We start from the raw sequence: 21,914 nt of genomic DNA, 5'->3' as shown, positions 1-21,914 counted from the left end.
AAGACATCCTCCGCCCACAAGAGGAGCTGGGTGTATGTTTTTAGCATAAATTTTTAATGGCAGCATTATTCCTTCAGGGTCAACACATCTAGATTCTATGCAACCAGCCAGAAACATGCAGACAGCACCAATCTGAACTGATCTGTGCAAACCTTGGACAACAACAATGAAAAAGCCATTTCAACACAGTTTTGCAAAGGTCAGAAATGGCTAACAGCGACAGTGACCAGCTTGCTGTTGTTGTCTGTTACCCCTTTTCACCCCTCCTCTCCTGTGCCTTCATCTAATGCTTCAAACGGCTTAAGCCAAAGTTACAAGACCTCTCCAACAATATTTTTCAAAGAATTATTGTTTTGTAATACTGATATATTTAGTAAACCTCATGCCAGATACAGAATTGTCCCACAGAACAGCTACTACAGCCAAAACCTTTCCTTTCTTTGCATTTAGCCATTATAAATTTAATAAACAGTTCAATACACTGCAATCCAAAGGGAGTTATAACAAACAAATTGCAATGTAACCATCTTATTTGAGGCTTTTTTGAAGAAGGATACGAGATAACGAGAAAGCCAATTTCCGTGTTAGACGACATGAGCAAGTGTCTCAAAGAAAGACAGACACATGAAACAAGCAAGCAGCAAATACCAGCTTTATTTATTATAGAACTCAGGAAATGCTATTTATTAGATTATCTTTGCTATAATGGACTAAACTATGCTAGAAGACTGAAATAGACACAAACAAATTTTTATTAAATTGTATTTCCTGATCTCTACATGCAAAGCCTGCTAACTAACAGTTTTGATTTTCCATTTTCCATAGTTTTTCATTCACCGGTTTAACTACAGTGTGCAAATATCTGTTCTGATTACTATCAACATTAACCAACTGATTAAAATATCACCCTAATCACACAAAATCCATTAACCCATTAAGATTCACTTTTAAATACTGTGGCAGTCAAATTCAAAAAAGTTTTAATATTAAAAAAAAGTTTTATGTCCTGCTTTCTAATTCCTGTGGGATTAAGGGATATACAATTCTTCAATTATAATGCAGCAACCAAGATACCATACTTTCCCCACCCAAGCTTATTAGCCAGCTACGTATTCTAAGGCAAAGCTAGTTTACAAATGGTGCCTTTTTGAACCGCTGTAGGATCATTTGGCAGGTAGATGATAAACATGTTCTATTGCAAGACACAACGCAAAAAATGACATCTCATATTCTGACCTGACTACTAAGCAGGCTTACTGCCTGTGAGCTATTTTTCATAAAAATTGCTTTCTGCTTAATCCCAATTTATTGTTGTTTTTCAAAGAATACGTTGGTGGCAAAGAAGCCATAACAAAAGGGATTTTGCCCTGGCAAAATCTAGACAGTAAGACTCATTGTGGGCCGCTGACATGGGGTTAAATAACACAGGTAGAAATGTTAAAGGAACAGCCAGTAGGATTTCAACGATAGATCAGTAAATGTCGAAACGAAACAGGAGATTATGTTTCATGAAGGAAAGGCCATGAAGCGTGGACTGGGGAATATACAATAGCTTGATCTTAAATCTAATACAAATATAGACTCACTGTGTAAGTTTATTTATGTGACCTTTGTGGCCAGACTGCATAAAACAGCCAAACTGTTAGTGTTGGTCAAGGTTGCAGTGTGAGCAGAGCACAGGAAGAGAAGCTGAGTCTATTTATGGAAGATGAAGCTCATGCGACAATAAAAGGAATTTTGATTAAAACCTTTTGAAAATGGATGCACCTTATTAGAAAATAATAAAAGTAATCTTGGATTAAATAATGGTTTAAAGGTAATATCTTTCCATGTCGCTGGGATGGCAGCCTTATCTTTTGTACCTTTAACACATATCTTTCACTTGGAAATGTGGATATAGTGAACCTTGTGAAAAATAGTGAAAATATAGAGAAAAATTATTTTAGGTAAATAACTGTAATGACCTTTTAGAGTAAAGCTATAGATATACACTACAGGCACCTTTCTAAGTCTAAGATACATACTACTGGCACAAATTGATTACCCTTGAAGGTTCCACCCCAGCAAAAATGAAGGGCTGCCCTTGTTTCTGAGAGAGTAAGCGGCTGCCTAAGTAATACAGCTAAACTACTATGCTTGTTCCTAGAGGGTTCTACTTACATCCCTTTCTTAAACAGAAACCATGTCTTGTATAAGGTTCTGCCTAAAACTTTTATGGGGTCCTCAGGACAAATCTGATATGAAGTGTTTGAGAATAAAAGTCTGGATAATAAGAGAGAAAACATGTAATTAATCTTTCAACCGTTTCAATAAATGAAAAAAAAATCCATCTTACTAAACACAACTCTAGTTTCTGAAATTATCTGGATTCTAACCTAAGAATTTACACATTTACAAGTAATATTTTATACTTAATGGAGTTTAACTGAGAAAAGAGCCCTGCAAAAAAAGTTTCAGCTAATCTTTTGCTAAAAAAACATTACTTTTGTGTATATCATTGGGATATCATTGCACATATTGAATGCAGAGGTGCAAGATCAGTAATATAATGCCAAGCACATATATTAACATAACAGTATGCTGTAACCATATTAATCCAAGCCAGCCTTGTAGCGTTTACACTAATGGCAGATTGTGTACACTAATGGCAGATGATCATGCACACACTGTTGCTGTAGCCTGCTGATTAACTCACCACTAAGTGCTTTAAACAAAACTCAACATAACTTTATAAACATAACTTTTTCTAAATAAATTTTTTCAATACATAAACATAACTTTTTCTAAAGATTCTGTAAACTTTTAAAATCTAGCGATTAGCTTATATATATTGTTACCCTGCTAAAAACTGGCGAGCGGAATTGCACAGGAGTGTCATCCCTTGTGTAAAAGTAATACTGCCAAAATTCCATGCTAAGCAGTTCACATGTATTGCATAAGGACCGTCTTTGCACCGACACTATCAACCATGTAGGCGTTTTCATAATTATGCTGGTTTCATATCATATAAACGTGTTTTCAATTTACATACAAACCTTTACCTTTTTTAATGCAAGCTTAAAATGGAAGTAAACAAGCACTGTAAACACAAATTTACCTGAATCAATTTAGCCTTAAACCAAGACAATATTTCCTTATTTAATCATATAACTTTATCTAAATTCATATTTACTAAATGCTTTGTCACTTAGCCATAAATGCCTATAAGTCCTTGCTCCCAGGAGTGCCTTTGACCTAACACACCTTACTGTTATTAACATGCACATGTTGGTTCCTACTGTCCTCCAGGCTTCCTCTTACCCTTTTTTTCTTTATCTTTTTTAACAACTGTCATAAATTAATGCACAAAAACTAATAACATTATTTTATATTATGACTCTATAAATATTCGATGCCATACCAAGCTTTTAATTATATTGCACCATTTTATGGAGTCGGTTTTTCTATGCCAAAATGTTAATGAAGACACACGAGCTGCCGGGCTCACAACTCATTAAAACAAAAACAAAACCTAACTATAAAGAACTACCAGAATTCCAGTTGCTTACATAAGTATTCACCCCTCTTGAACTTTTTAAAATTTTCACCATAAGTGTATTATTTAATTTACACAATATGTTTGTCTGAAGCTGTGAAATACTTTCTTTTGTGTCACAAAGGTTAATTAAACCAAAAAGCAGAAATGTTTTGTTTGTATACTCAACCACCTGGGTCAATACTTGGAAGAGCCACCTTTGGCTACAATTAGAGCTGCTGGGATGTGTCTCTATCAGCGTTGCAAATCTGGATGCTAATTCTTCTTGGCAAAATTGCACAAGCTCTGCCAGATTGCAGGAGACCACTGGTGAACAGCAATGTTCAAGTTTTGCTACAGATTCTCCATGAGATTGAGGTCTGGGCTTTGTCTAACAAAACCGGGTTTTTGGTTTTCAACCATTCTATTATTATATCAGTATTAGGTGCTAGCATAACCACAAAGAATCATGTGTACAGCTTCTTAAATAATGGTAAATACAGTAACTCCAGTATGTACTAGCTAGAAGTAAGTTTAAGAATTCATGATGCCAGTGCTTGATGAATCCTGTGTGTTTCTCACTCCTGGTTTTTAAATAGCATGATACAACATAGACCTTTGCTCTACTGTCTGTTAAGAATGATGATTTGCTTGAGTTGCTCAACTCTAGACTTGGTCTGGATTTGCATGAAGATGACCTTGATTAAATCAAGACTGGATTTACCTGGATTTTACAAATCTGCCAATAGGGTTAATGCTCAGACAAACATGCATTAAATCTGCTTCTATGCATTTTGCTGTACAATGCAACACTGCCAGACAATACTTAAATGAAAAATAGTGTTGCCATGGCAATACTGACAAAATTGATGCCAGTGGCTCCGGAAATGCGGAAATCAGATTTCGACCTTCAAGATCCTTAACCAGAGAGTTGCACAAACAATATCAGACACTACAACCTAGACCTCTAGCGAGAGAAGCATTGAACCCTTTTTTGAGTACAAACTGTACTTGATGCTAATAAATGTGATGCAAGACTAACTGGGTTCCTTACAGCTTATGTCAGCTTGCCTACTGAAACAAAGCCCTATGATTCAGTCACAGCCTCCGTACACACTCTAGATCCACTGTCTTCCATAGTAAGCACAGCACACAGATCTATGGCAGTGTAAACAAATGGAGATGGAGTTTTACATTAGTCCTTCTACACCTAATTAACTCAGAGCCATAATTCCTTCTGTGCAGCCCTCCATCCCTCTTTATAAAACATGCCTTTCTTTGTCCAATAAAATCCTGGCATGCAATTTTTGCTGGACTTGATGCCTCCATGATGCCAACAGCCAGACATGGTAAGCAACAAATAGTTTTTAATGTTTAATGTTTTATTAGTTGAGACCAGAAGGATGATGAGATGAGGATTTACCCTGACACAAAGCAGGATGTGACCTCTCATAGTATCAAAGGGCAATACACAGGGTCAGAGACAATCAAAGGAATTAGTGGGGACGACACAATATCCACACGATTAAAGCAAGCTTCTTCCAAAGAGGATTTACAGCTTAACTTTTAAGATTTGCCAGACTTATGCTTATGCCAGAAAGTAACTGAATAAGGTATTTGCATAAGGATTACACCATATATAATTCACTTTTATTCCATAAGTCCACTAGCCAGTGAATGTGTGCACAGATTCAATCAGTGCTTCACAGTTAGAATCATGGGATATAAAACAAGACAGATAAGCAGGGAGAGTTAGAACAGCGATGGCTTGCTGAATCACACACTCAGAACGTGAAGCATTCTATATGACTTCTCGAGCACTGAATCCTTCTATTCGCCATGTGGCACTGTGTACTCTGGCCCATGTGAAAATAAAAAGAGATAAATCTGCTCTTTCTTGGGAACCATATGCAAATGAACTAAGAAAGAAGTACTGGAGCTGGCGTGTTTTTAAAGAAGGTTCACAATCTACAAGACATATAGTTTGTTTGTTGTTTATTTAAAGGGTTTCTGGTTGGATAACTGACTTTTTTTTTTGTTTGGTGAAGGGAGGCTGATGACCATGTTGTTCAGTGTAATGACTTTCAAGCTAAGCCAAACTAGAGAATATTGTGCATATTAGAGTTTGCATTGCTCTCTAAGGAGTGTGAAATAAGTTCCTAACGCAAAGAAATTGGCACAGAACAGAGCAAGACTTCTGAAGCTCATAGCATGCATGCAGTAAAGCACACAGGAGTTGATCAGAGCTGCTAGAGAGAACTGAGAGAACGGGTAGGAGGAAAGAGAGAGGGGAGGGGGGAGGGTAACAGGAGTCAAAGTACGGGGCCCAAGGCTCCATGTGAAAAAGACAGCGATGATCAGAGCCACCACCTCTCAAAGGGGACCTTTGAGGGAGGATTATGGTTGCAAGAGCTTGTTTGCAGGGAGCTTGAAGTCTGATTCTTGTTTGTATGTTCTGTATGAGATCTGCTATGCTGAGACGAATCCTTAGTGCCAAGCCACGAAGATACCTTCCTGGTGGTTTGCCTCCTGTGTCTTTTATCTCTCCACCTGACATGATTAACATACACTCCTAACATTCCCATACGGCTACTACAGTTCACGGAACAGCCGTCACTACAGTAAAATGTTTTCTCTCCAGCTCAGCGTATTGTAATTATGACACCGCATTGCTCCCTTTAACCCCTGTAGTGAAGCTTGACTGATGTGCTCAGTCTAGCGCTGCGTTACAGTTCACTGGGAGCATGTTTACTCAATACGTAGGAAATATCTCAAGTCCTCTTTGCATCAGCAATCCAAAAATAAAACACAAGGAAATAGTCTTGCAGAGTCAAGTGTGAAGTGTCAGATGTACATTGATCTTTGTAAGACAAAAAGAGAGAGGAAGGATTCAAGCAGACTGATAATGATGGGAGAGCTTTTTTAAGGATCAGACAACAAAGCAGATTGCTGCCAACACAATTACAAGCCGTTGTATCTGTAATGAAAAAGCAACATTTAACCATTCACTCCTGCATCATAAAACCTGTTTAATAAATTCTGTTTAAAAAAAAAAGGAGAGGGGGAAAAAAGCAGATCTCTGTAACAGTGTTCCCACACTTTCCAGGGCGTACAGCTCTAGCTCATTTTATTCTCAGTCTTATTAGGATTTATTAAAATGGCTCTGATAAAGATTTTTATTTTACAATACTCTATTCTGGTAGAACACAACTAAGAATTTCAGGAAATGGCTGACAGGGTTCATCCTGACAGGCATTCACATCCTAGATTTGCTGCACATGACTCCACTACCCTAGAGATTAGTTTGAAGTGAAGTGACATGCATAAGGACCTCAGGTGATCCTTCTACAAAATTTCTTTGTAAGAAATAGAAATGAAGTAAGACTAAACCCAAGAGAAACTCCCGGGCTGTCACACCCTGGTTGGAACGGACCTTTCGTTTCGTGAGCATGCTGCTTCTTTTAATCAACTAAAGAAGGCACAAGATCAGGCAGTGACACTTGTAAGACTTTAATTATTCCTGAGCTTTTTCATTGCCATGCCCTTGACTGCACCGTCATTGCATATTGCAGCCCTAAAACAGGGATATATTGGTATGCACTATGCCAAACACTAAAAAAAACCCCAGCCATGTCTGACTCACTTCACTCTATAGTCATCCAGATAAGCATATAATGCAATAGACAGCTTTTATGGAAATAACAAAACTCTAAATGCCACATGAAGTGACAGTGGAAAGCTTTGTCTTTCAAGTGCCATAATGTGTGGCCAAGTGCGCTTTACCAAACGCTAGCACAAACCCTAATAAAGCGCACGTAACATCAAAGCTTGTACAAAAGCACAATAAAATAACCCACTGATATTGTTCGCTGACCTTATACTCCCAATTTAAATGCCTGCATTTTTGCACCTAAATCAGAACTTGAGTTCACACTGTTTAATATACCATCAAGTATTGACGTTTATTTATTTCCGTGTCGCGCAAAAGAAAACAAAACTCACACCAGAACATGCCTCTACACTCTATACCTCATGACGATGATGAAAAACACGTTTCAGGAATGATTTGGGGATTTAAACGTTAAGGAGCCTCTCCAAATAGATTGGGCCATTTCAAACAATTAAGAACAATTTCTAAAGCTTTCTGAAATTTCTCTCAACTGGCAAACACCCACTCACTAGATGCAGTAAGTTAAAAAAAAGTGGCTTAAAAGGGGTTTTATAATTAGTTCATTCAAATAGCATGAATAAACAGAGTTGCCAGGTAGGTAGTATAATTAATATTTAAAGATTTAATTACAGTAATTGCACATTTTTCATTGTATTTTTTCTAAATGCAATTTTTTGTAATAGTAAAATAATAGTACCATAAACAACAGTCACTATTGACTGGCTGTGCTTCATTTGAAGGGGTGAATATAAAGTTGCTCATGAGCTTATACTTTCTTGTTTACACAACTGTGCTTTGTGTCCATTTAGTATTAGTCCTAGATGTTATGGAAAAGAAATAATGACTTATAATCACACTATCTTGGTATGACCCTGATGAGGATAAATTCCTTTTTGAGTCTGGTTCCTCTCATGAGTTCATGTCGTCTCAGGAAGTTTTTCTTTTCCACAGACACCTCTGACTGGCTCTTTTTGGATATTTTTGGATAATTTATATATTTGATCAGAATAAAATGGTTACTAAAGATGAAGAAAAACAATGTTTCTATTTGCTCCCTGTAATAATGCATTAAACATTTCACTTTCTTATTTTTTGTTAACATTTGTTATCCAGTGTTTTGTGCAGCCTACTGATTTACTGTGAAATAAAACATCACAGCAAAGTTTCTTCAGATCGAAAATGGTAAATACAAGGATGTAAATTGTCTTTCAAATGGCATGACATCAAATACACTACATGCAAGGCCTCTGCACCACTCACTTAGCCTCTGCTCTCTCACATAAAGACACTGATGCTTCTCATACTTACCACTGTTTGACCTTATAGCATACAGTTGTAGAAAAGTAATGGCTTATAATCTTACTGTTTGATGTCACCTTCTCAAGGTTTCATCATGTCATCTCAGGGATTTTTTCTATAAAGCTGCTTTCTAACCATTTCTACTGTTAAAATCTGTATATAAATAACACTGAACTGAAATGAACTGAGATGTGCCTGTCTGAGGTTGCCAGATACTTAATATCAGAATCAATATATTCATAACATGTTATATGTTCATTGCATCTGTCTACAGTGAAAGCTTTCTGCTGACTGTGAGGAATTTTTAAAGTAGTCCACAACCATAGACTTCAAGTAAAGATCATCAAAATTGCCACTTTGGATGTAACACTAGCTGACCTGGCAACCCCAGTAGTTCACACTGAGAGTCAGTAAGGAGTGTGGAAAGCTTTCAGCTGCAAGATTCTTTGGTTCAGGTCAAACTATTAAATCGCAAAACAAAGGGGCGGATCTTTTAGAGCCTGGGGAGAGTTCACTGTTTGTTTACTGACGCACTGCTGCTTCTGTCAGAATGAATCTGTTTGGGGAATGTATGACTTAATATCATAAGCCATTGCTATGAAAAACAGAGGGCAGAAGTGGCCCTAAACAGCGTGCGGAATCTCCTATGTGATGAAGTAGTGCATATGAAGTACTGGCATGATGCGTAGCCTGCAGGCTAACACGTTACCACTGTGTTCTTGTGATGGAGGCCAAGAAAAATGTCCAAAAATAGATTGCCGAGATGGGACTACCCATCTGGCCCACCTGCCAGACAGTGCTGGAGATTATTATCCGCAATTCCCTTTGGCTTCGGACAGAACCATGTAACATACCATGACAGTGCAAGAGATGGTGATGAGATTATCAGATATCAGATATACCCACCTTGTTTGTTTATTTACTCTTTAATTCAATTTCATTTGCATTTGTGGAACAATGAATAACAAGCAGGCTGAAACCAATCTGTCTCAGAGAATCGGAGAGTGTGTCAGAGTAACACATACAGTGCATCAGTTAGGGCAGAGCTCATCCTTGTGGAGACTAACCAACAGAAAGCAGACAAATGGCACATATTTTACACTGCATTTCAACACTAGATTTTTTTATTTTTTTTTTAATTTAAAGAATGACTAGGGTTGCTCAGGTGAGTGTGGTCAACCCTGACCTGATACATTTAACATTTGGTATAGAACAAGTGTTGATGTAGTATAGTATTCCAAGCAAGTAAGGTCCTGGCACGTGTACTGACTGAACAGTGCTGGAAGGGCTGTATCTTTACAGTGTCTCAAGAAATATATATATATAAAAAAACTGCACAATGCCTGATCTTTCCGGACATAATCTTTCCGAAATAATCAACCTGGTCACGTACAGTCGAATAAATATTGGAGAGAGCAGAGCGGCCACTAGGGGGAGCGAGCTGAATCGTAAACCCTTTGGTTTCTGCACAAACACACACTCAGTCTCTCTCTCTCTCTCTCTCTCTCTCTCTCTCTCTCTCTCTCTCTCTCTCTCTCTGCCAAACCAAACGTTTGCGAATTGCCCTTCAAGAGTCACTCTAAACTACCTTATCGTGAAACATGAGTCTGGAGTCTACTTAGAAGGAATGAGTGCGCACTTGGCGTTCCTGTAGTCGCATGCCAGCCAGGAGAGTCGCTAACGCCAGGGACATTGTGGCTTTTCAGTGACAGGAATAAATGGCAGTGGCTTTGGTACTAGAGCTCATAAAAGCAATGCGCCACCAAAATACAGCCCATACCATCTGAACAGCTTCGGCTCCTTAACAATTCAGCTCTGAAAAGATTAAACGTGTCATCTGTGAAGTGCCAACATGACTGCGCTGTGGGGGAAAAATGCGCTAAAAGAACTAAACAGCGTGTTAATGTGTCTGCAGCAGCGCATAGCTGTTTGGGGTTTCTTATCTTTTAGGGCTCATCAATTTCCTAACTTTGCAACAGGGTTCAGGAAGGGCTCCAACTGTGAGATGATAATACAATACAGGGGTGTCTGGGAAATGTAATTGGTTTAACGAGTGATGCAAGACACAGTTTTAGAGCTTGTGAGACAAAATAAGAATAAGGCCAGTGTGATTGACATGAGAGTTCAGTGTAGGGCACCTGTTTGTTGCTTTGTCTGCATTGCATTGTTTGAAGCTATATGAGCTGATAGTACACTAAAATGCACTTGCAAAGTAACAGTGAAAACTCTCATTTTTAACGGTGTAAACTCTCGTGTATGTAGGGTATTTTCGTTGCACTTCCATGTTCTTACTAATTGCGTAAAGCAAAAGAGAGACAACCGTGCCCATCAGTTGTTAAAGATTTACGCACAAATCAGGGCCTAAATATCGCATGTAATATAGATGTGCACCCTTATCTAATAGCGCTCCACCTCCCCACCCACAAACACACGCACGCACGCACACACGCTCGCTCACGGAGCAGGATTTTGCAGGCGTCCGCTCTTGATTTAACATCATTCCGAGCGCGTCCACTCGTGCACACTTTATCCAAACGGGCACGCGCGCTTCCACACTTCTGTACATCTCTTTCACAGTTCTGTGTCCCTTCTGTCCTCACACGCACACCGACCTTATCCTTCACTGATATTCAGCATTAGGCTACTTAAGTCAATTATCGATGCTTGGCCGATAAGCGCGAATTATCACGATAGAACAATTTCTTCCGGTCAAACCAAACCACCTGTTCTCGACCAGCAAAGAGAATATAATGGGCGCATTGTCGGGAAGATAGCAGTTCATGTACAAGTGCGTCTTTCTGTAACAAAATCCAGTCACTGGGAGCCTAAACGAGTCGACTGTCATTCAGCAGAAAAGCCGCAGACATCTGCATTGAGTTAATTGCATAATAATGTAGCAGTGGCTTTTAAGCATGCAGAGAATAAATGCGTCTAGGAATAACAAACACCAAAGGAATCCCGAAACTGACGTCGCTTCAAACACAGGGTTAAACTCACCGATGTGAATAATGGAATCGGCAAGCACAGGCTCCCACTCCAGACTCCAAAATGCAAGCAGAAGCATCACAGCCGTAAAAACTTTCATCTCTCCAACGGCAAATCAATTCTCCTACTGCGAGACGACTGCTTTAAAATCCCGAACCCACCCGAAGATCCAGTCCAGATTAAGGAGGAGGGAGGGATGCGCGTCCTCCTTTAAAGCCGCACTCCCTCGAAGCCCTCCCGGCTTGGATGCGGTTGCTTTCTGTCGAGAGCAAAAGAAAAACGGAGATATCCTGCAAACAAGCTCGGGAATTCTATCTAGACCACGTCAAAACATCCAGATGGTCAAGGCTGAAATATACTCCGTCCGGTCAGCCCGCGTCCGATCCAAATAGACACCAGAGAAAGTCAAGAGCAATGCGACGGCGATGATGGCTTTGCTCGACGACTCGCGCGCCACAGCATCAAACGGCGCACAACTTCCTCTTAAGCGCACGATTCAGGCTGGATGATGCAGCTCTAGCTCTGAGCTCGTATTCCCATGAAGCGCTGCTTGGATGAACAGGCTGGACGACTTTTTTTTTTCCTGCGACGGAGAATTAAGTGGGTGTTTCGCATGAGACTTCTGCTTAGTATGCGATGAGAGGAGACACGAAAAGATACGCAGCATCCGTTACGGATCCCGCGCTGAACGGAACTGGATTACCTCAGAGAGAGAGAGAGAGAGAGAGCGAGAGAGAGAGCGAGAGAGAGTGGGCGGAGCCATGATCATGCAGAAGAGTAATCTGTGTGGTTATGGCTCCTCCCCTGTCCAGCTATGAAGATATTCCTCAACTTCTTTCCAAAAAAGGTTTCCTCAGTGACTCTTGGGATTTTCAAGGGTTCTCAGCCTTCTGAAAGATTTCTGCTTCGAAGCCTCTCTGAAATGAAGACACTTTCTAACAGCCATCTTCCCCAGGAGGGAAAAACCATTCACAGCGTTAAATAGAAATCATTTTAATCTTTTTTAAACATAAGTAATGTTATAATCTGCCACTGCCATGACTAGAACTCTGTTAAGTGTGTGCTGAGCCATCAGCTACTATATGGAAAAAGACATCTTTCTTCTAGCTTCCTAAAGGGGTTCTACTTAGTAGCTTTTTGTGGAATGAGGTCCTTTTGTTAGATTTTCTGCTTAGCTACGTTCACACACATGGATACTTTCACCAGTCGCTGTATACCGGGAAGTCGCCAGTAGGTGTTCCTGTCACTGGTTGCCATAGTAATAAAGTTTATCAGTTGGTGGGGTAACTACTATAACAGATCAGTTTTCATGCAGCTAAAATGAAACATTCTGGATGGAAAGTTTTTGTATATAAACTTCACCTGTGAATATATGCATCACATCATATGAGATGAAGGAGAAGCAGTGTGTGCTCTTTGCCACAGATCCTGTGCACTCTATCGTCTACATTCCCACTGGTAGTCGCTGCACCAAATTGTTTGCATAAATTACAAATTTTCTCAGCTGTTACATCACTGGACATGCCCACATCTAGTTACCAATGATTGCTGTCACTCCCATCACAGAGAGTCAGCACTGAAAACGAATGGCCTCAGGTTTGTTGCTGCGAGTCGCTGTTTGTGTGAACACAGCATAAGAGGAAAAGTCTCTGTTATATGGCTCTACATTGACCTTTTAATGATGCTCCTATAGGAATAAACTGAAGAACACTAGAATTGAAAAAAAGTTCTAAGATTACCACGCTTCTTAGATCACAATGACTTGACTGTTGAGCCTTCACCTGATATACAGCCTTAACCCCTAACCCTAAAACTAACCCTAAACTCTTACCCTAACCCTAGGTTCCTCAAGGTTCTAGTTATGGCTTTAGCCTTATAATATAGATCTACTTTAAACATTTGTATTGTATGCTCTTAAAAAATGGTTCCTCTGAAGTCTTTTGGAGGTTAAAAGCTTTCAAAAATGGTTCTATGCAGAATCCTTTCTGAAAGGAAAAAGCTCTTTGGTAGGGTTACTCAGTGCTTCAGGGTTCCCTAGAAAGACAAACCTTTAGGGGTATCGAGTTTTTGGTTCTACACTAATCTAATAAAGTCTCATAAATAACCCAAAGAGGCAATTTCAAGTGCAAAATTCAACTTTATTTCTCTATTATGTTTTCTAAGACTGTTGATCTCCTGTTGTGTTTACATCAATGATGTGGATTATAGGTCAGGTAAATCAAGGGGCTGCAAGAGATGAGAACACACCACCATTGTGAAGCCATTCAGAGCAAAGAGAGAGGGCGTGACGGCTCATTAACCTCTGTGATTGGATAAGGCACAAGTGAAAATAGTGCTGCAACATATCATTGTATGCCAGGGCATTCATCATGAGGGCAAGCAACAGCAGGGATTACAACGGCAAAATTACAAAACGCATATAGGAACAAAGATATAAACAATTATAAACACTATCAGTGTACAGTGTTCAGCATTCCACACAAAGCTGTGTGTCATTTCTTAATATTCCCTGTTTTAAACGAAGCACATAGACCTCATAGTACTCAAGGTCTCAGTTCTGTGACCTCAGAAAAGAGTTTTTTTCTACATGGAACTAATAAGACCCTGTGAGAAAGAATACGCACACTGATGTGCAATGTGTCGCCACAAGGACATGCCATTATTGCAGACAGGCAACTGACAATTCAGAGCAGAAAAGTGACAGTGTCAAACTTTGATCAGTCAAAGATCAGTTCTTTTATTCTGAAAGTCAAAATGAACACTATTTCCTCACTTTTGTATTTCCCATCGCAACAATGACACACAAACACATAGAGTGCTGCGATTCAAGGGCCACCTTCACAGTGATTTGGAAAAGGTGAATTATTTATCAGTAAACAAAAAGAATGAAAGGAGCTTCAGCTCAAAATGTTGGAGCTTAAGTACCAATGGAGGTGTGTGGGTTGAGAGACAAATAAGCATGACTTTGGAGGCCCTGTTTTGGCAATTGCAGCTGTCCTAAGAAATATTTATAGCCTCCCAAACATCTTCCGATGCATTTTTAGATCTGTGGAGGAGCAAGGGGACCTCTGTCATAAATAATCCAACAACTATAAAACTGTTTTTTAGATCTAGATTACTAAGTAATGCGTCTACTCTACTCAGACACTGTAGCTGGAAGTAACACCTAATCAAAAATGGTTCATGTTAACCGGGTCAGGCTATTTCTCATTCTGAGTGAAAGACACTAGAGAAACAAGTTCAGGAAAATGAATAAAACAGGACAAGGACATGTCTTACAGCGCACACGGTGGTGCATTACTCAATGCATTAGCATGGCAATTTGTGGCCATTGTGTATAATTTGCTGTCTTAGCATAAGAGTTGTTGGGTCATTTATATAGCACTTTGCTTCCACAGTAAATAGGATGTGTTTATTATAACTTGCACGTCAGAGCCTCTGTCTGTCCTCTTTCTGTGCAAAGAAAATGAAAAGTGCTTGAAGAGACATGGGAGCTGTCCACTTACTAGTGCTGAAACATAACTGCGTCATATAACTAACACTGCCGCTGCTCTTCTCTTTGCATTCATTAAGTGTAATGTTAAGAAAGGGAACACTTCATCTCTACACACCAGCCTCTCTGTGATGGCTGTTCTTATAATGGATCAGATTAGATTACCTAAAGTAAAAGTATTAGAATCATGGAAACTTTAGCAGGATTAATGGAAACTGTTATGACATGTTTAACACATGAATATAATTTATAGAATTCATTCCTTTAAATGTAAATTGAAGCTTGATTAATATGTTTTTAATGCTGCCGTAGGAGGTCTCTTATTAGCTAAATGGACAGTGTGAAATTCTTTCCTGCAAACAGCAGAGGTCTCCCTTCTATTTGAGCTGCTTAGCATTGGGCTTTAATGCAGCACTCCATTTGTTTCTTTTAATCAACATATCGTTTAAAAGAGATGTATTTCAAAGCTTTTTAAAAGACATTTTTCTGTTGTTGAGAAAATAAGAGTGTCATATAACTAAATAGCTTCATTTAGTTCATTAAAGACATGCAGTATATTTGTCTTAGAATAAAGATGGCTGAAAACCTCACAGTATTTCCTTTGTCATCCTGCCTTAGTGACAATTTGAAACATTTCTGAGAAAGAAGACCTGTCTCTATACAGATATGAGATGAAAATACACTGTGTATGATTTTGTGCTGAGAGTTTTGGACAGTAGGGTGGTTCTGCATAATAATGAGCTACAGGTTATTTTCAGTTCCACTTTTGGGAATCAGACACTCCTGGAATTGATCGACAAACCTGGGCTGTGCAATGAAAACACATGCGCACACACACACAGACACGCGTGCACACACACACACCCACACACACACACACTGTTGTGCACCCTGTAGTCATGTTTTCCTTCAGCCAACATGTCCTATTTAAAGACTTGGAACATTTCAATTTGGTCTCCTAAATAAGCAACACTTTTGCCACTATTCTTCTCAAAGTATTAACACAACAAAAATGTCCTCGGATGAAGTTTGGGCTATTTTCCAAGGGCATTGAGTCATGCAGTTTAATGCTGAGGCAGGGTGGAGCCCCCGCTGGGCAGAAGGAGCAACAGATGCCTTGCATTGACCTTCATTCCATCATCATCATCATCTTCATCATCATCATCTTCATCATCATCATTATTATCATTATTATTATTATTATTATTATTATTATTATTATTATTATTATTATTATTATTATTATTAATCCTTTTTCATATGAGTAATGGAGCACCTCACACATGGGTAGCACAGTAGTTGCTCATATTGCCTGATGACATACTTTGGCAGTATAGGAGGACTGACTGAACCCTCCTCTTTAGTGGAGCTGAGATCAGTGGGTACAGAATCTCTGTAGAAGAAACTCAACAAGCCAAAGTAGGTTACTTTATTACAACCTTGTGGATAATACTAGTGGGAGACTAAAATGATGCATAATTATCAGATCCACTTTCCTTTTTTATGAGAATAATGCAGTATAATTGTGTTTATTAACCCAGTCAATCCTTCACTGATCATAGGGTATGACCTGCCACCTTCACTGAACAATGTTGTATCATGCATTCAGTCACTTAAGAGGAAAAGGCTTGGTTAGAGCAGGGGGTCACAGGACAATTTTTAGTTTGAGTATGTGTATAAAATACTCACCTAATGCTATCACCTAGATGCAGCATGATCACTAATTAAATACTGATTGGAAGAGGTCACATGGGCTTAGCAGTTTGTGGTTTATAGTCATCAGGAAGCAATTTCATTTCAAGTACAAGTATAATGTCAGACTCATGGTTGAAAATAGTTTGCATCATTTCCTCAGCATTACTCAGCAACCATCCCACTGAGTCAGCAGTCCAAAATATTGAAATTATTAATCTTTATCCATCTATCATTCTGATTGTGGGGTGGGAGGGTTGCACTCACAAAACGGTTAAGAACTGCTGGGTTAGAGAATATATCATGAAACAATCATCCTCCTTAATGGCTACAGGAAGTGAGCTTGTGCACAAATGTGGTGCACATGAAATTCAGAATTGGCAGAGTCAGGATTTGTGTGCCTAGCATGTATCCCTGCCACTTTCTACACGACTCACTTTCAGTCAGGTGATAAAAGAACCCTGACTAATTGGTTTTCTGGCTCACTGACCTTGAAAACACAATGAGAAGAAGACCTGAAATGAAGTGCACTGTCTGGGGGCATTGGAGGCTTGAAAGACGGATGCCACAGCTGTGATAAGGGTCTTCTGCATGGACAAAATGCCTACTGAGGTTTGGTAAGGGAGAGATCAAGAGACAGAAGTAAATAGACATTCTAGGCTCTGAGACCACGGATCCTCTCAGCCATGCAGTTATGCTAAAAAGAGGGTGAATGACAGAGAGAGAGAGTGAGAGAGAGGGGGGGGGATGAAAGAGAAACAAAAAGAATGATTTTGTTTGCTCAGCTAATGAAGGAAAACAAGGTTAAGGGAGCTCCTTGCAGGAAACGAATAGCAGCGGGATCTTAATTGAAGTAGGTAGGGAGCAAGCTGGCATGACACTGTTTCTGCAGGGCTATGCTGTCAGACTGACATGGGCTTTAATTCAGAGTCCAGTGGTTGTCATTATCACTCAAATGCATAAGGGTTTTGTGGTGCAGTGTAACTCAGGTGTTAACACACACATTTCTCATAACAGAGGGAATTTCTATAACCTTTTACAAATAAATAAAATCCAAATGCATATCTCTGGAAAATAGTGACTCATTCTCCTGCCTTGTGACCATCAGATCCATCATCACCCTGAACAGGACAGAGCACATACTGAAGAGGAATAAATGAATGTTTACCAATCTTAAATCTTTAAAGACAGATCAGTGATAAGTAAGTGACACAAACAGCATTCTGTAAACAATATTCTGTAAAGTGTAGTGCAGTACTGTCTTTGAAAAGTCTAAAGTCTGATAAAATGCCTGTAATTAGTTATAAATATAAATAGTTAATAACCCAGGAGTCTGATTTATCAACAGATTGTTCTCATCATGCATAAATCATGCACACACCCATTTGTACACATAGAAAGTGATTTATTCAACCAATCATTAATCATTGTTAAAAGCTTTATCCTGGCCACATTTGCAGTGGCCCAAGGGTGCAACTAGGTGTAAGAATTCACCCTGGATGGGATGCCAGTCCACCATAGAGCACCATGTGCACACACATTCCTTAGGCCATAGTCAATCACTGGCATGTTTTTGGGAGATGGGAGGAATATCACACGGGCATGAGGAGAGCATGCAAAACACTTCACAGCCAGTAAGCAAGGCTCAGGATCAAACTCAGAGTCTGGTGCAGTTAAGCAGTAATATTGCCCACTCATCATGCTGCCTAGAATGTGATTTACATAACTTTATGTGATCAAGATATTCTTGTGTGTCAGAATGTGTGTATATTTACTACTTCTGACCATGATTATGCAGAAACTCCCCATGATAGAAAAGTGTAGTCACGGGTAAACCGATTATGAAGCATTTCCATCCCACTTATTGTCAGTAGTGTCAGCAGAACTGACAGGAATTGTTGGCTGTGGTGCTCACAACAAGGTGCAGAATAATGACAGATGGTATGTAAAGTAAAAACATATCAATGGAATACACTAAATGACCTTGCCTTACTTGAATATTTGGCACATACAGCTTTGCGCAGGAAGGAGTGCAGGACTCTCTTTGCTGAGAGTGGCTCATCCGTCAATTTTGTTTGCCTGGTGCAGTTATAGTTGATCTCTGCCAGCAAATCACACACCTTTTGAAAAAGCCAAAAAAAAGTGCAGAAAGTGCAACCTCGTGTACACTCAACAGATTAAAATCAAGAAGGTCGGGTATTTTCCAAAAACCCATGAGCCAAATAAGGATACATCCTACATGCATTCATATGGTTTATGTCCTAATGCATTACTTTTCCAAATACAGCAGCAAAAAAAAACATATCAACACTGAGGGGTTTTTTTTCTATTGCTTAAATGGGGCAATTGATTGCACGCACACAGCCATAAAATCACTCGATCAAAGTGACATTGCTTACCATATATGGTGATTTGGCGGCATTTCTTTATGTAAATGAGCGTGATCATGCATGAGCAGAGCAATTTAGTGGGATGCGTGTTGGATTTATTGACATCCATTCCATACAGCTGTGCACACATGTGTGTGATAAATACCATTTTCTAGTGCAGGTGAAGAAATGAGGTAGATTGTTACACGGAATAAGAACTTGATAAACGAGACCCCTGAGTTCTGCACATACCACGATCTGAAATTAACAGAAATATGATTTGTCTATTTGGTTTATGTGGATAAAATATTTAGATAGGATCTACTGTTAAAGCATGCATTTAAGAGCTACGGTGGATGAATGAATAATAAGCAAGTGCCAACACAAAGTCTGGTGTTATAAATAATGAATTAGGCAGTGCAAAATAAGACAAATTGACAAAATAATTCAAATTTTAAAGATAGCTATTAGAGCTTTCTTCTAGGAGCTGACTTTTTCCTGTCAAAAGAAGTTGGATTGCAGAAATAACACAGACTGTTACTGAGGACTGAGTGCTTGTGGAAGCATTTGGCCGAATTGATATGGGCAGTGAAGTGTTGGCACTGCACACTACCCGGCAAAACCTTTATCAGCCAACATCTATTACAGGTCCATCAACATGGCCAAAGGCCTGCAGATCTGTGTAACAAGGTAATGCAGCTTTGCAGGTGTTTCGGATGTTTTTACCTCATTGTTCCTGGCCCGCTGCAGGGAACAGCTTTACAAGCACTTGATGTGACTAATATCTAGACAGTTTTGTGGCCAAAAGAAAACCCCATTTGCATTCTTTAATTAAAGATGTAAAGGAATCCCATTTCTATTGGTAGATGTAGTGAGATTTACTGTTAGGCAAAATAAAAGCCTTTAAGTAAGAATGTGTCCGAGTATGACATCCTGGAACATTTAAACTGAGAAAAACAAAGCCAGTGTGTGAGGAGGTAGGAGAGTGAGAGACAGTGTGTGAGTGTAAACAAAATAAAGAGATGGCAATCACTCTTTCTTATTGCTAATCGTCATTAAGTGTAAAATGTCTTATGTGGCCATTCTGAGACGGATGGGCTGCTGCTGCTGGTCTCTGGGTCTTTTATATTCTGTTTCCGTTCCATTTTGTAGGCAAAATGCTATCAAAGACTGCTAATAATGTATATCAGGATTTCATCAGACATTTGTCTTAGTGGAAGAAAATAACAAAGTCCCTTGGTTTTCCTTGTGCTTTCTCTCCAACCATCGTGAGAAGAATAGCAACCAAACATATTTGCCTTTGGAGGCTTCCTGCTTTTGTTTGGCTGGTGCAGAGGGCTGTTGAATGTGAAGCAGAGATATAAGGATATTACAGCTCAGAAGCCACCAGAAGCCGTAACCTCTCTGGGAGACAGCTTCTGAGGATACAGAGAGACAGAAACGCTCAGCTGATGTTGTTTGATCAACACAAAGTAGGCTTTTCTGGCTTTCGTTTCAGCCATGTGTAGACCAAAAAAAAAAACCCCACAAAGGTAAACAAACAAAAAAAATACAATGATGAGAAAAGCTATGCTGAAAGGTGATTGTGATAATGATTGAGGAGATACTGGATTCTCTCCTTCACTACCAATCTTCTCCAATCATTAAAGTAACAGGCCAAGTCTTCTTCTAATCGTCAGCTAAGACATCTAAGAAGAACACAGCATGCTAGCTTTATCTGAGAGTATTATATGATTTAGAGTTATGGGAATCTGAGTAGAAGCCATGGGAAGATGAGAATCTCAGTATGGGTTTAGTAAAGATAAGGCATAAGTTGCCGGCCCATTATGACCCTTCCAAGAGTTTGGTGAGCACCCTGACGATTTGCTTTCTCTCTTGATTTCTTGGACCCCTAGGGTTTAACAGCAAGGGGTATGGATAGATCTTCCAATAAAGGCTCCACATATGTGGACGAATAGGTCCAGTTATGTTGGCCACTGTTAACTTTGCTTCCTAAATCAATGTGTACTGCAAATTAGCTGGAGGTTTACTATGACGAGATTATACAGGGATAATCACTTTTACTAGATGGAATATTCCTGCACCCTACTTTCGCAGTCATCTTACCTTTCATGAAAATGATACTATGAGGCATCACACCTCATAGTATCACACCAAAACAAACATACAGTCTTTTTTGACACCAAGTTCATTGATAACTTAATGTTTAAAAGAGAAATGGTATGGGAGAAAAAAGGCTGTAGAAGAGTTTTCATTGGCAAGCACTACAAAGAAGACTGAAAATACAGTAGTAGATGTCAAAATAGTATACACTGAATTATGTGTAGCAGGGGTGTGTGTGTGTGTGTTTGTGTGTGTATGTGTGTTGGGGTAGGGATACTGGGGGAATGTCAGAACCCAACAAACAAATTCGTGGGAGGTTGTTTTTTTTACCCTTATGAGTATATGAGGTCAGCTGTGAACTGCACTCTCATATCTCAGGAAAACTTCGCCTACTGGCAGGAAAGCATTCTCGCAGTGCTGCAATACACACCAATATGACTTGCTTTTTATATTATATATAGAAGTAGTTAAATTCTTTAGAAAATGTCAGCGCCTGGATCTATTCTAGATCTATTGGAACAAAAATACCTGAAATTCCTTTGGGAGCATGTGGGAATTGGATTAATAAAACAATACTTTACTACCGTCTATGCTGTATAATTATGCAGGGAAGCAGGCCAAAAAAATGGAGTCTGCACCTGTTTTTGGTGTTCAGCAATGAATTTCTTTGTCATGTCACACTCCACGGTGGTGGTTGATGGCTCATATGAAAATAGGCATTAAAGACTTTAAAGAATTTGTAATTTTTCATAAGTATATTTTTTTATGTAGCCTACTAGGTACATACAT

The 21,914-nt window shown here is 39.2% G+C and overlaps 1 protein-coding gene across 4 annotated transcripts in view; it reads right to left on the bottom strand.

The window, feature by feature from the left end:
• The window catches only part of grid2 (glutamate receptor, ionotropic, delta 2), a 426,076-nt gene extending 413,791 nt beyond the window's left edge, over positions 1-12,285 (bottom strand). For 2 of the 4 annotated variants that reach the window (XR_009204631.1, XR_009204632.1), the window contains exon 1: positions 11,481-12,283. Coding sequence is in view for 2 of the 4 variants with exons in the window: in XM_058390630.1 (XP_058246613.1) it covers positions 11,481-11,568 (88 nt within the window). In the remaining 2 variants the exon portion in view is untranslated. Of the gene's footprint in view, positions 1-11,480 lie in introns of all 4 variants that reach the window. The other 2 variants (XM_058390630.1, XM_058390628.1) reach the window with 2 other exon arrangements.
• Between the last annotated feature and the right edge of the window lie 9,629 nt (positions 12,286-21,914).

This window comes from Hemibagrus wyckioides, linkage group LG05 (assembly GCF_019097595.1).
Source record: "Hemibagrus wyckioides isolate EC202008001 linkage group LG05, SWU_Hwy_1.0, whole genome shotgun sequence".
Taxonomy (NCBI): Eukaryota; Metazoa; Chordata; class Actinopteri; order Siluriformes; family Bagridae; genus Hemibagrus; species Hemibagrus wyckioides.
Note: the sequence above shows the minus strand (reverse complement) of the source record. Positions and strands in the feature narration are given on the sequence as shown.